General features: G+C 40.9%; 1 protein-coding gene across 13 annotated transcripts in view; it reads right to left on the bottom strand.

Moving 5' to 3' along the window:
- Positions 1 to 16,402, bottom strand: part of rap1gapb (RAP1 GTPase activating protein b) — a 137,565-nt gene that overhangs the window by 8,672 nt on the left and 112,491 nt on the right. For all 13 annotated transcript variants that reach the window (XR_007941972.1, XM_051948302.1, XM_051948301.1 and 10 more), the window contains 12 exons: positions 15,018 to 15,056; positions 14,618 to 14,803; positions 13,549 to 13,652; positions 8,157 to 8,235; positions 8,016 to 8,069; positions 7,841 to 7,924; positions 7,648 to 7,748; positions 7,066 to 7,195; positions 2,680 to 2,835; positions 2,514 to 2,585; positions 2,326 to 2,412; positions 1,643 to 1,786 (listed from right to left, as the gene is read on the bottom strand). Coding sequence is in view for 12 of the 13 variants with exons in the window: in XM_051948302.1 (XP_051804262.1) it covers positions 1,643 to 1,786; positions 2,326 to 2,412; positions 2,514 to 2,585; positions 2,680 to 2,835; positions 7,066 to 7,195; positions 7,648 to 7,748; positions 7,841 to 7,924; positions 8,016 to 8,069; positions 8,157 to 8,235; positions 13,549 to 13,652; positions 14,618 to 14,803; positions 15,018 to 15,056 (1,236 nt within the window). In the remaining variant the exon portion in view is untranslated. The remainder of the gene's footprint in view (positions 1 to 1,642; positions 1,787 to 2,325; positions 2,413 to 2,513; positions 2,586 to 2,679; positions 2,836 to 7,065; positions 7,196 to 7,647; positions 7,749 to 7,840; positions 7,925 to 8,015; positions 8,070 to 8,156; positions 8,236 to 13,548; positions 13,653 to 14,617; positions 14,804 to 15,017; positions 15,057 to 16,402) is intronic.

Genomic DNA, 16,402 nt, shown 5'->3' on the forward strand with positions numbered 1-16,402 from the left:
TCTTATCTAATTGTCATTCAACATGGGTCAGTGTGAAATTGGATTTTGTGTTATGAGACACAACATGAGCAAAGAAGACCACGACAATGGCAGAACATAGACTACCGTTCAAAAGTTTGGAGTCACTTATAAATGTAGATATTTTTGAAAGAAAATCAGTTGTTTTCAATGAAGATAGCAATAAATTAATCTGAAATACAGTCAAAGCATTGTTAATGTAAACAATTATTCTAGCTGGAAGCAGCGATTTTTTAAAAAAAATTATATTGTTTTCCCTTCATTGTATAGGACAGTGGAGAGAGACAGGAAACATGGGTAGAAGAGTGGGATATAACATGCAGTAAATGCCAATGGGCTGGATTCAAACCCATGACAGTTACATTGGGGACAAGAAGTCCTGTTTGTGGGTTACCCATTCAGCCAGCTGAGCTATCTGGGCACCTGAAATGGCTGATTTTTATTATTTATTTATTTTTTTGCCTTTTTATTGTGATAGTCGCAGTGAAGAGTGACAGGAAATGGGGAGAAGAGTAGGGGGAAGACATGCAGCAAAGGGTTGCATGCAACATGGTTGCCTGCTTAACCCGATGAGCTATACGGGCGCCTGAAATGGCTGATTTTTAATGGAATATCTCCATAGGGGTACAGAGGAACAATTCCAGCAACCATCACTCCTGTGTTCTAATGCTACATTGTGTTAGCTAATGGTGTTGAAAGGCTCATTGATGATTAGAAAGCCCTTGTGGAATTATGTTAGCACATGAATAAAAGTGTGAGTTTTCATGGAAAACATGAAATTGTCCGGGTGACCCCAAACTTTTGAATGGTAGTGTAAGAGTGACAGCAGGACAGTAGAATCCACACATCTACACAGAGGCTGAGAGAAAATGACAGTGACAAATCTTTGCAGCTGTAATTTGTGAAGGTGTGACTGTGGGAAAGTCAGGCAGCAAGATAGCTCTTGATAGTGAAAAGGAAAAAAAAAGATTTTTTTAATGCAAGAGAATATTTGTGCTAGTTTATGATAGGATGGAAGAAAGATGGATCTTAAGAAATAGCAGAGTCAGAGAGACTGAGAGCTAGGTTGTTGTTTTTCTCTGAAGCTTCAGAGAAATATGGAATAGATGGCAAAGAACCCGTGATCAACACAGAGAGAAGAGGAAAAACTGCAAAGGAATGCTGCCCATGGGGAGAAGTACAAACTGCATCGTCGGCTCCCTAATGAGGGGTCATTAAATTGTTCATCAGGCACACACCATCACAGTTCCTACTGCTGTGCCTCGCCCATGCTGGCTGAGCTCTGCTCCAACACCCTAATGGTCATTGATGGAGCACCCTCAGTCAGAGCAAAGTGCCTTTCATACACAGCAGGCCACTCCAAAGCCGCACCATCATGTGAAAACACATCGAGTTCAGCAATCGCAGCCAAGTGGGGAAAGCAAATGCCACAGGACTGGTCCTTTGAGATACTGCAAAATTTCTATGCTTTGTTTTCTCATGTGTGAATACCCAGAATCCCAGCCAAGAGACAGGGGAGGCAAAAAAGCATCCTAAAAGTTTCTCCACTCATCACCATTCCCTCTCATGCATGTGGAGTTGCAAATTACTAGTGCACCTCATCAAGTGAGGAATGATGCTGTACCTTAAAGGACTCGAAGAAACCTCCCCCTCCTCCTCCGCCTCCATTCTCCAGTTTATCTTCATCTCCCCCAAGACCCATCATGGACTGACTGTTGATGTGCAGCTCCTCATACAGCGTTTCCAACAGAGCTGAACGTGTGCGCTCCTGACAATATGGACAGTTTACATATTTGATAAAACTTATTCTGAAATTTACAACTTAAGACAACTCATTATTTCAAATTAAGGGACTTGTACACCACCAGTCAAAAGTTCGGACACACCTTCTCACTCAATGGTTTTTATTAAATTCTTTTATACATTGTAGATTAATACTGAAGACATAACAACTCTAAAAGAATACATATGGAATTATGTTGTAAACAAAAAAATGTTAATCTTCAGTATTAATCTAAACTATAGAAAATAATACAAATAAATAAAAAGAATTGAATGAAAAGGTGTGTCCAAACCTTTGACTGGTAGTGTAGATGTAGAGGAAAGTAATAAAAATTGCATCAGAATGATAAACTGGAGCTTGTATATGTTGTTGCTGTTGTCTGACAAATGCCAGAGGACAGTAAATCTGCACTATGTTGTCATTTCCTATCAAGAGTACAGCTAGTATAATGTAGACCTGTGCTAACACACATACTAAGGGCAGTGACACTCTCACTGGACAGCTTGCTTCAGAGTGCTCCTCACCTCCAGCTTGGCAAACTTCTCAGCTTTGTAGCAGGCATATTCTGCATTGATGAGCTTGGTGAAGAGGAACTCATGGAACTCTGGGCCCTGAGGAAGGCAAAAACAGACAAGGTAAGGCAGAGTAATCAAGGTTTGTGACATCTGCATGTAAACGGGGACTGGGTTCATGTATCTTTGTGACTGCTGACCTTTTTGAAGATGGCAGGGTCTGGTAGAGCAGGGCCAAAGAAGGGTACATCATCCCTTGCTGTCACAGACACCTGAAAGGGAAAAGCAGGTAAGCAATGAAATACAAATTCTGAACAACGAAGGAGCAGATCTGAAGTAGTGTCCTTGGCTGTCCCAGGAACCAACCTTGTAGGTGACATTGTCTGTACATGCGTTCTCCACCTGCACCACCACATACGCGTGCAGAAAGTTGGACTGGATCATATCTGGTACAAAGGGCGTGTTCTCCTCTTGGAACACGATGGCTACAATGTCGTTGCCTATGTGCCTCTTCCTCTGCAGCTGGAGGACACACATAAACAAAACTAACAACAGCGGAAACATCTCAAATAACCAGTTGGTGTATTAGAAAACACAGGCCTGTCAATGAATCACTTCCAGAACTGAAAGAGGGACTGAAAAATAAATATATTTCCAGCAGAGGGGTGGTCACAGCTTAAGAAAACAGTCTGTTCTCTGAGATGCATGACAAACCAGTTTTACTGACAGCCAAAAATATGAAATCCTTACATCTTGTAGATCTGGTGCCACTTGTTTAAAAGAGAAAAAATCTACATCTGAAGTATTTATTGCAAAAATGAAATAAATACACAAAACAGTGTAACTGAAAGACACATGATAAGTTAATATAATCCTTTATTAATCCCACAGTGGGAAATTATGCAGTGTTACAGCAGCAAAGAGGACAGTGGTGTATTGTTGATATTGTACAGATTCCTTGCAATGTGTGAAATAACATTAGGTTATTCTATATACATAAAAGATTCTATTATGAGTGGAATACATAACATTTATGAATGAATAAAGTATGTGCTACAGACAAATCTATTTGACTAATTTATCAAAATAGATACGACTATTCTTGAATGATTTACTTTAAGCCCTGATGTTATGGAAATGAATGAATCAGAATCTCAGAGGAGGTGCTGCGAAGCCAAACAAAAAATGGTTTATGACTCCACAGATGGCTGACTGTGATCATTGCTGCTGAATAACTGCAATTTCTTCATTGCCAAAAAGCTTAAAGTTGCCAAAAGGACGCTGGAGCACTTGGAGGACAGAGACTGTGCTCAAGCATTAAATTTTTAACCAAGCAACATCTTTTAGAAAGCTTGTTGTTGCCAAGGATTAGGGACACCTTTTGCTTGTGCTGAAATATGAATATATGTTGTCACCTGATTGCTTTTTGCTACAAACTCTAATTTTTGACAACTCACAAACCCTCATAAATATCTGAGAAGGTGTGCCTTTTTTCTCCCTTGTTAAAACTCATCAAATAGAAAATATGACATAATACATTTACATAAGATTTTTGCAGAAGTTGGGGCATATTTCTTGTCTGGGACACGATGTCCCCGATGCTTTTTAAGGCAATCAAACAGTAAGATAATTGAAGACGCTGGTAGATATCAGAATGTCAAAATGTATTCAGTTCAGCCCACCAAAAAGGCAATGGATTCTTATCACAGAGGCTCTATGTCCCAAATCATTATGTTGCAGTCAAGTGGAGGGAATGCATATCAGATTTCGCAAACAGATTAAGTTTGGTGACAAAGAGAAATCCATCCATTCATTCTCTATACACCACTTTACCCTCACTAGGGTCACGGGGGGTGCTGGAGTCTATCCCAGCTGACTCGGGCGAAGGCAGGGGAGACCCAGGACAGGTCGCCAGTCTGTCACAGGGCTACATACACAGACGAACAATCACACTCGCATTCACACCTACGGGCAATTTAGCGTACTCAATTAACCTCAGCATATTTTTGGACTGTGCCGGAGTGCCCGGAGAAAACCCACGCATGCACAGGGAGAACATGCAAACTCCATCCAGAAAGATCCCAGGCCCACCCTGGGATTCGAACCAGGGATCTTCTTGCTGCAAGGCGAAACCACTACGACACTGAGCAGCCGTACAAAGAGAAATGATTACTTTAAAAGATTCTCAGTGTAGGCAGTTTGGCCAAATAACCAAATGTAAACGCAGCTCCAATGTTCCTCCTCAGATGAGGCCTCAACATCATGATATTTGCTCGGCAGCAGCATGCACTGGTCACCCTGCATCTCTCATCACATTATTTAGCACACTAAAGTCGATAACACACCTTTTAATACAAGCTCTAATATTGGCTGGTGCTCTGAGGTCTCATCAGACGGCCAGTTGTGTGTGCAGTACAATACAGCAAATATTTATTCTGAGATTTAGAGATGATGATGATGATGATGATGTGCTATTCCAGAATCACTTAAATCATTAGTCTCTGGTAAAGCCACTGTGTTTGTTTGGATGAGAACAATCACCCATCTGTTTTCAGCCCTGGAAATTTTTTCACAATCTGCTGATGCCATAACATTCATAAATATGCCAGAAATGTCAAATATAAACTATTTCACGCAAAACAGAGAGTCTGACTCGATGCAAACTTAATTAATCATAATGTGAAAATGTCTGAGAAGTTTATCTGACATCAAAAAAGCTCTTAATTAGTCTCTTAAATGTGACTTATCTGATTGAGGTGCTTGTCAACACAGAGATTAACTGCAAAATGAGGCAGTTTTAGGGGAAACTGAGAATTGCATTTACAAGTCTTGTCCTTTGTGACAGTCATGCTTCTGCAGCTTTGTGATTAAAAAAATAATTACAACATTTTACATCTCGAAAGCATAAAATGCACTTCAAGAGCAGTAATAAAAGGTGAGTGAGGAGCGTGAGACAGAGTACATGCAGATGCAGGACAGTCGAGTTACCACTGCATCATCCCTGAGCTTATTAGCGGTCAGTATTTATATTTATGCACACAGGGGCTTTCAGAACCCAGATGGCTCAACAACATTAACATAACATTCCTGCTTTCTCCGTGCAGATAAACTGCAAAACCAAAGCATGACCATAGACAGATACAAAGAAACTTAGCAAGTGCACTGCTAGATTAATTACTCTACCAAAGAACGCAGTGGAGTTGTGCGACAATTGGTGTTGGTTTGTCTGTTTGTTTGTCTGTTAGCAACATTACTCAGAACAGACCAATGGGCTTGCATGACATTTTCAGGGAAGGTCAGAAATGACCAGCTGATTAGATTGTGGCAGTGATGCTATGACTACAAGTGAACACTATGTCAGCTGCCTGCTGACAATCACACAGACCAAGAATTTTTTAAAGATTTCATCTGTTGGAAATCATACCACAACTGAGCAACCTTGGCGAAGTACTGCGCTCTCTGAGTGCTTTTCTTATTGCATTTGTTACTGCCTCATAGCCTTTCAAAATGGACCAAATTCAGTCCGAGATGACGACTGTACATAAATTCTTCATAAACTCTGTGCATAAGTAATCATATATTCTCCTTCCTAAAATAATGCCATGATGCTATGGTTACACCTTGCCTGCTCTTCTTTAGTTGCCTGTCGACTCATCCCATGTGGGTGTTGTTTATGCCCTGTGTTTCTCTCCATGCTTTGGCAATATGGACTGTCTGTGCAGGGTTACTGTGGTAACAAAGTTCAAACCACTCTAAGAGGCAGTGAAGAGCAGCTGAGGACATGGCATCAAAGAGATGAAAGTCTTCAGCTGCAAACAGAGGAAAAACTTCAATGCCACAAGAGAACACTGCAATGCTGATGGAAACGGCAAAACTCAAGAAGTGATATTTCTCAAAAACGGCAGGGTAAGTGAGGACAACAAAACTGTAAAACCCAAATAAATGCCATCTGCTTAGCAAATCACTGCACACAAATGTCTGCAAGGCTTTCACAGAAGAAAAAACTTTTATAGCATAACTTTCGGTTATATTTAAATTTATAGTTAGTGGTAATTCACGATTTGTAAAAATATGCATGTCTGTATACTTGTGCTAGATAAGAGGATCAATGCCATCCTCTGCACAGTAAAATATGGTGCCATCAGTGGACAGCAGTAATTAGCATAGCTTAGCAAACAGACATCTAAATTACTTAAGATCAAAAACGAGATACAACATGTTAATCAATGAGCATTAGAAGTGCTGCTAGGTAGATTTTATTACCTGCGCAAAGAGCTCTGTTTCAAATACAAATGCCTACATTGTATTTGCACAAGTACAACGAAATTGGATGGCAATTCCTTTACAGCCAAACAGCGTATATGAAACAATAAAATATTGAGTATAAAACTCCTGCACAAAATCTATTACAGAACATAAAGACAGGCAGACAAAAGTAATCAGGTGCTGTGTGCTGCATGTCAAACATAATGTTACACAAGTCCTTATGCTTGTCCTGATGCTACGCTAAGCTAATTGCATGACGGTTATAGCAATATAGTATTTATCAAACGTGAGCATTGTTGATTTTCTCATCCATATATTATATCCATCAGAATTATGGCTAGTATTGATTCAAATGATTCAACCTACTTTATCATTTATTTTACAGGCTCTGATCTGTAAGCTTTACTGCCACAGACACATTGAGAAATCCCAAGTGGAGGAGTTAATGAAGGAAATTAGTAAACCGGATGTGGCATGTCACTTTACCTGCTGTGAGTCTCCTTCTGTGTAAGGCAGTTTGGTAGACACATGGAACATAATCTCCTTATTATGGAAATTTGTGTAGATGGATTCTGTCCCTGTCTGCCCATGAGTAACATCGAGTCCACCCCGAAAACTGGACAAGAGCAGAGGCAGAAGCAGAGAGAGGAAATTTAAAGGCAGAAATAACAAAAATAAGAGACGATGGACATGAGAAGAAAAGGCAAGGAGAGGATAGAGGTGAACAGACGAAATACAGATGAAAAAAGATGAACAAAGTGATGTTAGTTGATTACAGGTGAATGCTCCTGGAGCAGCCGGTCCATCCACGCTCATTCATCATTAAGTAAATGCCAAGGGCACTTCTTCTGCCTACTCAATCACAATGTCAGGAACACTACAAATATCAGAACATTCTGACTCGCTTTTCCAGGGATTCATTTAAAGCCAAGTCTGATCAATAGCAAAGTAAATGATGGCCTGCTTCTGACAGGCATTAAGGAGAGAGCCACACTGAGAATTAACCAAAAGTGCTGAAATGAATCCGCTGAGAAAACGAAAAGAAATTGAACTGAAAGGCGTCCAAACCCTTTAAAGTCATGAAGCTCAATCTTCCGGCCCAGAAACTCCAAGAATTCAACAAAGGCAGGACTTTCTTCCATATTCCCAAAGAGCTCCTCCTCTGATGTCTGCAAAGAGGAAGCAAAAAACATTTTCAGTAGGAGAAGAACATGACTTCAAAAACAAAGATTAAGCAGCACTATCTCTGAAGTGCACTAACCTGGCCAAACTTTTGATAAATGACTCCAAACTTGAAGTTGTTGCTGATTACATGTTCATCAAAGGTGACAATGAGTCTCGATGCCTGAAGATGAGAGAACAGAAAGTTTCCAGTCAAGCTAGTATTTCGTATGTAGACACCATGACAGACAGTGACAATGAGGACCAGTGCCTACCTTCGGGTAGAGAACAGGGTAAAATCTATCCACATTTACTTCTTCACAAACAAGCTATAAAAGAAAAAGTACATTTAGCTTCATCGATTTTAAATATAGAGTGAAATACAGTTTGTTTCAACAAATATACAGCATGCCTACCTTGGCCATCTGAACCACATTGGGGAACTCAGTAAGGCAGGAAATGGGAATCACGTCATGATAGGTTTTTAGCTTTGTCCTGAAAGGCAAACAGTGTGAAAAGTCAAAATGCTTGCTGTTCCATTTCTAATCCAAAGCAATCCTCTTGGTTTAATGGTTTCTTGCTTAGCATTAATGGAAGTGAACTGTCAATTCAAAGAAAATCTTTCTTGCACAGGCTGTGTGGATAGTTTGACCCAAGATTGCCTGGAAGAGGGTTGAATGAGAATCTTTACTTTTTAAGAGGGTCACTGCTCTATCCAAGGAGAACAATAAACAACTGTGAAAACTAAAACGTAATCTCTGTCCAGAAAATCTGATCAACAAATGGTAGCTCCTCCTTACTTTGCTAGTAGTACTGGGATATTTTAAGCAGCAGTTCAACAGTTTGGAAAATGTGCTTATTTTGTCTCATTTCCTATTTGCTGTAGATGAGAAAACTGATACCACTTCCATATCTGCACAAAAAATATGAGGCTGGAGGCAGCTGGCTAACTTAGCTTAGCATTTTAAAGGTGGCTCTGTCTGACAGTAACAAAATCCACCTTCCAGCAACTCTAAAGCTAATGAATATAACAAATAGGGCTTGTGAGTTTGCAGACCCCTCCCTCGAACAGCACTTTTCCAATCATAGCTTAGCAAGCGTAACTAAATAAGTCACTAAGCCTGTCATGCTTTGGATTTCTCCCTATGCTAAAGCAGTGTGCATGGAGCTGTTGTAGGAAAGCATACTCTATATTTTAAGAATTTGTAGGACAGCATCTTTTGGGTTTCTTTTAGCCCTTTTAAAACCAAAAGCATAAGATGTAAAGATTTATTAACGGATTGAAATGTGTGCTTATCTGCTCTAGTATAAGAGAAGTCTTTAGCATGTTCAGTGAGCTACATTGCTTCCTACAGTGGCAATCGAGCAAGCATCCAAGGCCAAGGAACATTAATTAGACCCTCCAGAAAAACGTGATTATGTGATGGCATGAATTCCTGCATTAATCACCAAAATGCCGCTGATTATGCGGGGGTCAATTATTTCCCAAAAGGCCGCATAATCCCCGCAAAACAGCGCATAATTCCCTCAAGAATCTCACATTTCCACGAAAAAAAAGAGAAATAGTCCCGCTTGATTTCACAATTTCCGCATAAAATGAGAAAACTATAACCAATATAAATGGAGTTGTGAGTGAGTTTTTATGTGACGCCCGGCCTGATGTCATCAGTTCGCGCATTCACACACACACTAGAAGCACTAGCTGATGCGGAGCGTGGCGCCAGTGTTGCCAACTTAGCGACTTTCTCACTAAATCTAGCGACTTTCCAAAGCGTCCTGGCGACTTTTTTTGTCTGCCACTATAACCATTCTGACCTAGCCTAGCCGCGCTAGACCCAGGTCTGAAGATACAAGGGTCTAGGAACTCTCGACAGGGAGGGAGGCAGGTTAAAAGGTTGTCTATCAAATCACTCTGCAGCAATTGAGTAGGTATACAACCAATCAGCGCAACGAATAGGCTGACGTAGTTCCTAGAGTGCCAGAAATCAGAGGATGCGGTAGTTCGGTGAAGCCTTATTTATACAGTCAATGGGTGAAGCTCAAGTATATTACAGACATGTTAACAGAAAGATTATTCAGAGTCGGTGCTAATGGAGCTCAACGACTGTTGTCGTTTTTGTTGTCGACCCTGGCAGAGAATTAAATTCATTGCTGTGGGTTGTCTAGCGCGGCTAGGCTAGTTGTTTCTGGTTGTTTCTGTCAGAATCGTCGCGCCTCTGTCGTCACTTAGTTACGCCTAGGGTTGCCAACTGTCCTGTATTAGCCGGGACATCCCATAAATTGGGCTAAATTGATTTGTCTCATCCGGGATCTCAAATGTCCCGTATTTGTGGGCGCCGCCATTACTGTGGTGGAACAGCGTGTCTACTCCTAAATGCTGCCTGCTGAGACAGCGGCAGATATGCTTGTAATCAAAACGTTACAGAACCACAAGAGTACTGTCAAATATATAGGTCTAGAGCTCACGCTACACTCTGGCAGCTGACCACACTCCAGAATTCAGTGAATAACAACTACTGGGCATAATCAACAGCAACAAAACAGAAACACGAACACTGATCCAGCATCATGTCTCACAAGAACAAGGCTGGAGCCACATATTTTAGTTTACCAGAGTTTAAGACGATAACAAACCAAACCTCAGCCTGAGCTGACCGTCCTGTTTCTATAACCCGTCTGTGAACACAGATCACACACAAACACAACTCCAAAATGACTGGAAAAGTCATAATTCCATCTATTTGCTTGCAAGTTGGATAGAATCATTCCGCATGGCAATCTGCTTCATATCTGTCTTTGGTTTCATTTCACACATTAAGTAACCAAGCCTGAGTAAACTCCCAGTTAGCCCATAGCCTTTAAACTCTGATTAGCAGCTCACAGCTACATGTCCTCCAAACAAAACACAAACTCTGCATTTTAAATGAACTGTGTTGCTCACCCATTGACGATCTTACGATCTTCATAAGCCAATGAATTTAGCTGCAGCCGCTGTTCATCTTAAACTTAAACATCCAGCCGTGAAAAATGGCTCCTCCGGTCCAGTAATAGTTAGGTGTTGTCCTCTGGTCCAGTAATAGTTAGGTGCTGTCTTCTGTTTGTTGGTAGTTTTGTGCTGTCCCTTTGTTTTTTATCCCTCCATCAGCTTTACGTCTTCACCGCTGCTAGCCTGGATAGCCTTTAGAATGCTAACCAGCTGGACTGATCTTATCTCATGAATATTCAATTAGCCATGTGCTGCTTATGCAGATCAATAACTTTAGCACTGAACAGGAAGGAGTATCGCTACCTGACAGTTACGATAGAGAGTTGAGAGGATGTTTTTTAGTGGCACTGTGCACCTGTCCCTTATTTAGTTGTGAGAAAGTTGGCAACCCTAGTTACGCCCGCCTTCTGACTCTACACTTCATGGTGATTCGTTGGCCAGTTTTAGGAGCATCCAACCTTGAGGCTTACCGAGGGTAACTAGACCCACCCTGGCAGAGAATTAAATTCATTGCCGTGGGTTGTCTTGTGCGGCTAGGCTAATTCTGATCTGCATGAACAGTCATATGGTATGGTACAATGGAAAGTTGGAACAGTAAACCGTTTGTATTTTTACAGTGTACAGGGCACTGACAGTAAATTAAAAATAGAGAGGTTTTGACTCATCCTGTTGCCATACAGGTGTTGTAAATATGACTATGTGTCTGTTTTTGTGGCTACACTAACAAAGGTGCATGGGTTGACTGTGGATAGTGCCCACCCACTGGAAAACATCACTATGTGAAAAACGTCGTGGGCAGAGTGGCTGTTACCTCACTGCACACTCATCCACTCTGGAGCTCCATTAACAAAGAGAATGCAGGAGTGGAGTCTCTCAGGTGCTAAAATTAATTTGCAGGTTATATGGTGTGTTGCATTCTGCCTCTCTCCCCCTCGTCTGTCTTCAGCAGAATGTGAAGAAGTGGAGGATTTCAGCAGTTCAGGTGATGGTGAGTGGGAGGCATTACACTTGTACAACATGGATGAATAGAGTGCTAATTGTAGAATATTTTTTGGGTTATTTTAAAGTCAGCATTTATACTGAAAAATCTGTGCAAATATACCTTTCACTATTTAGACTCACATTATTACAAAATTCTTTGCAGAAAAATGACACATAACTCTCTGCTGGACTCTGTTTTCATGTGTTCCAGGCACACAAAAGTAACACCTTTTCCAAATCCGTGAGAGCATTATTAGTTAAATTCTTATTTAGGGATTATTTAATATTAGAAACAATATTATTTAGAAGGGGTTGCACAGCGGCTGAGTGGTTAGCACCGTCACCTTGGAGCTAGAAGATCCCTGGTTCGCATCCCGGCCTTCCTGGGATATTTCTGTATGGAATTTGCATGTTCTCCCTGTGCATGCGTGGGTTTCTCCGTGTTCTCCAGCTTCCTCACACAGTCCAAAAACATCCATCCATCCATTCTCTATACACCGCTTTATCCTCACTAGGGTCGCAGGGGGTGGTGGAGTCTATCCCAGCTGACTCGGGCAAAGGAAGGGGACACCCTGGACAGGTCGCCAGTCTGTCATAGGGCTACATGTACAGACAAACAATCACTCTCACATTCACACCTACAGATAATTTAGAGTAATCAATTAACCTCAGCATGTTTTTGGACTGTGGGAGGAAGCCGGAGTGCCCAGAGAAAACCCACACATGCACAGGGAAAACATGGAAACTCCATGCAGAAAGATCCCGGGCTCAGGCCGGGACTCAAACCAGGGATCTTCTTGCTGCAAGGCGAACGTGCTAACCACTATACCACTGTGCAGCAGTCCAAAAGCATGCTGAGGCTAATTGGTGATTCTAAATTGTCCGTAGGTGTGGATATGAGTGTTACTGTTTGTCTGTATATGTAGCCTTGCAATAGACTGGTGACCTGTCCAGGGTGTCCCCTTTATTGGCCCTAAGTCAGCTGGGATAGACTCTAGTCTCCCCTGTGACCCTAATGAGGATGAAGTGGTGTATAGAGAATGGATGGATGGATGATTTAGAATGAAAAGACCCTCCAAAGACTAAGACAAAAATCTGCCATCATTGAAAAGTTTAGGATTCTTGACCAAAACTGTCAGACTGTGTCAAATTAGCATAATTTTTTTGCCCTTCATTATACTACACAGTGGAGAGAGAGGCAGGAAACACAGGGAGAAGAGTGGGGCAAAGACACACAGTAAGTGGCCATTGGTTAAACACCAACCCATGACCACTGCGTTGGGGACTATAGCTCCTGTTTACGGGTTGCTGAGCTACGGGGGCGACCAAAACAAGCATATTTTAATTTAAAATTAAAGAGATGAGAACATTTACCATCTGATAGGAGGGACAAGTCTTTAAGCAGTACTGTGTATTACTGGAAAATGCATTTTAAAATTCATCACAGAGGCAACCTGTGAGAACTGAGAGTTCTCATCTTCCTCTGTGACATTTTTGCTTCACTTAATGCTACTGTTGAGGGGGAAAAGCTTTAATCAATCTGGGACACACAATCAAGCCATGTGTGAAAATATTCTATTAAAGAGTTCTGTTTGGAGGACCTACAGTATGAGTAGATGGAAAAAAATCAATGCATTGCATGGGTATTGAAAGCCAGGGCTTGTTCTATGTTCAGCGGAGGGAGAAAAAAGAAAAAGAAAGATGAAAATGGAATAAAGGCAAAGGAAAATTGCAGAAGGTATTGCAAAGGAGAGAGCCACGCTTTGGAAGAAACAGGCGAGAGAGAAAAAATCATGAATGAGCAGATGCAAGTTAGAGATAAAGATAATAGGAAACTGTACCGGAGCATCAAGCGGAGATGCTCTTGATCCCCAATGACATCATACTTCATTGAAAAGACCAAGTGACCCAGGGCAGCATCCATAGTGTAGTAATTAAAGTGTTCCTGCGGGCATATAAGCAGAGGAAATTTTAATGCGAGGATGAACACTCCTTCAGCAATTCACAGTAGGTGACACAATAAAAAAAAAAATGCTATAATAAATTGAAGATGGGTAGAGTAACAGTCTACTAATTAAGGAAAGTGGTTGAACTGCCCTTGAGGAAAAGGTGAAGTTAGAGTGCACCGAGTTCTACAAAATCTTACTTTGAATGCACAGCTTGTTGTATCTTAGGTAGGAAATTTATATAGCATGATAAAATGGTAAATGGTTGTATTTATATAGCGCTTTTATCCAAAGTGCTTTACATGATACATCACATTCACCCATTCACACACTGATGGCGGAAGCTGCCATGCAAGGCGCTAACCACGACCCACCAGGAGCAATTAGGGGTTCGGTGTCTTGCTCAGGGACACCTCAACATGAGCTCAACAGGCCAAGGATCGGACCAGCAACCTTCCAGTTACAAGACGGCCACTCTACCACTGAGCCATGCCGTGAGTATTTTTTTTCTTGCTTTGGTTGTTTCCACACTTACATGCACTTCACTTCTGGAGAGAATACTAACAAAGTTGTTGCATTATTAACAGAAGTTACATTTCTCAGCTGTTCATCTCTTTGAAAAGCGTATCCATGTGTTGCTCCGTATGCCTGAAAAGTTGTCTCTCACACACACACGCACACAGACAGACACAAACTCTGGGGATTTTCTTCTTTACTTTCATTGTCCCTTGACAGAATCCTAATTTTTCTATTTTTCTAAACACAAGTGAGCTGGGTTCTGGCAAATGGGAAACCGACACTTTCAACCAGGATGAATCGCCAACATCAGTTGAGTAATTTTAAGAAAATGGAAAGAGGCGGCCTTTTCCCAAAATACAGGTATAATTTAAGATGAATGGATAAATAAACCAGTGTTGATTATGTTATTTAGTACATGAAACCAGACCCATTTTCCCGTCCTCACCTTGCCCATGAAATTCTTCCTGTAGATCTTTGCAGTGCTGTTTGTCTCCAGTTTGATGTGGGAGGTAGGGCAGGGAGGTTGATCTGCCTCTGGTGGGTCTTTAGGTTCATGATTGGTCCCTTCAATCCAGTAGCCTCCAAACTGGGGCAGCAGTATGAGTGGGAATGGACTTCTGCGACCCAAAACCTGTCAGTGAAGGGAAATAATGCTTAGGAGGAGCACTGATTTGTAAAAAATAACAGTCAGTGTGTGGTATCAAGCACTGCATTGCTTTCCCTGTTTTACAAAATTCATGCTCCCCAAATCTTTTGAAACCTTTTCAAAACTTTAGCATTACATTTTCTGACATTTAGAAAACATTTGTGTGTGAGTTATTTGTTTGAGGGTATGTTGTATGTACCTCATGAACGCTGGGATAAGGGATGTAGTCTTCTTCTGTCTGTAGGGAGAGAAACAAATATGAGTCAGGCTGGCAAACAGCCGCTTCGAGTCATACTTTCAGTTTTGGTTATTGGAGAGAAATAACAATAAGCACAGACAGTGACAAAATACTAACTACAGTAACATATAGTTCTATTAATTCTGTTGTATTGCAAACATGACAGAGCCCACACTGTCAGCCTTTCTCACTAATGCTTTATAGTCCTCTAAAATAATGTACACTGTTCAAAAGTTTGGGGTCACTTACAAATGTCCTTATTTTTTGAAAAAAAAACCCAAACAAACAATTTTTTCAATGAAGATAACATTAAATGAATCAGAAATTGCTCCTGCGGTAAATGACTATTCTAGCTGCAAACTAGATAGTCAACAAAACAGCTGATTTATAATGGAATATCTCCATAGGGGTACAGAGGAACATTTCCAGCAACCATCACTCCTGTGTTCTAATGCTACATTGTGTTAGCTAATGGTGTTGAAAGGCTCATTAATGATTAGAAAACCCTTGTGCAGTTATGTTAGCACATGAATAAAAGTGTGAGTTTTAATGGAAAACATTAAATTGTCTGGGTGACCCCAAACTTTTGAGCGGTAGTGTGTATCCATTTTTGATTTGTGAGATTCACAATCTGTACTCATCACTCCTGCTCTGTTTATAACTATAGACAAGCCATTTAAACTCGGCAGAGATTTGTCCAAAGTGCATATGTTTTATAGTCTCCAGTGATTGGGTACTAAAAGCTCTTAGTATTGTTGTGAGAAAGAAGTCTTTCACATAGTAAGAGAAAGTGATATTCTACTGCATGTATAAGAGAAGCTTACTATCAGTTAGCGGTTGCTAATGCAAGCACTTTATCACATGACATAAATTCCATCTCTCACGTTCCCCTCTGATAATTGAATTCATTTACTGTGGCAATAATCTGTGATGTTTGAAACAATGACTCTGTGCTGCAATTTACTTTTTGGCATCCCCACCATCCCTTCATTTTATATTTTCTCCTTTTCCTTAAAAATGCTCTTCAACAATCCTAGACCATGGTCAGACTTGTTCTATTAAAAGCTACTGGGTATATGTCGCAGAAGTGACAGCAAAAATATTTTTCACATTTCACTGTGACAGCTGAAGTCACTGTCCCTAGCACAAACCAAAAACTTATGACATGGGATTACTGGCAGGTGTAGCTACCACAAAGGTGGAGAGCCACTATAGGAAATGAAATGTATACATGAAATTTCATGGGAATCCATCCAGTCTGTGACTAACGACATTTCCACTTCCACGTACTATGGCTAAAAATGCTGGGTCTAGACAGAAGCTGCTCATTGTAGCTAAGAAAAGGC

The sequence above is a fragment of the Acanthochromis polyacanthus genome, chromosome 5, assembly GCF_021347895.1.
Source record: "Acanthochromis polyacanthus isolate Apoly-LR-REF ecotype Palm Island chromosome 5, KAUST_Apoly_ChrSc, whole genome shotgun sequence".
Classification (NCBI taxonomy): Eukaryota; Metazoa; Chordata; class Actinopteri; family Pomacentridae; genus Acanthochromis; species Acanthochromis polyacanthus.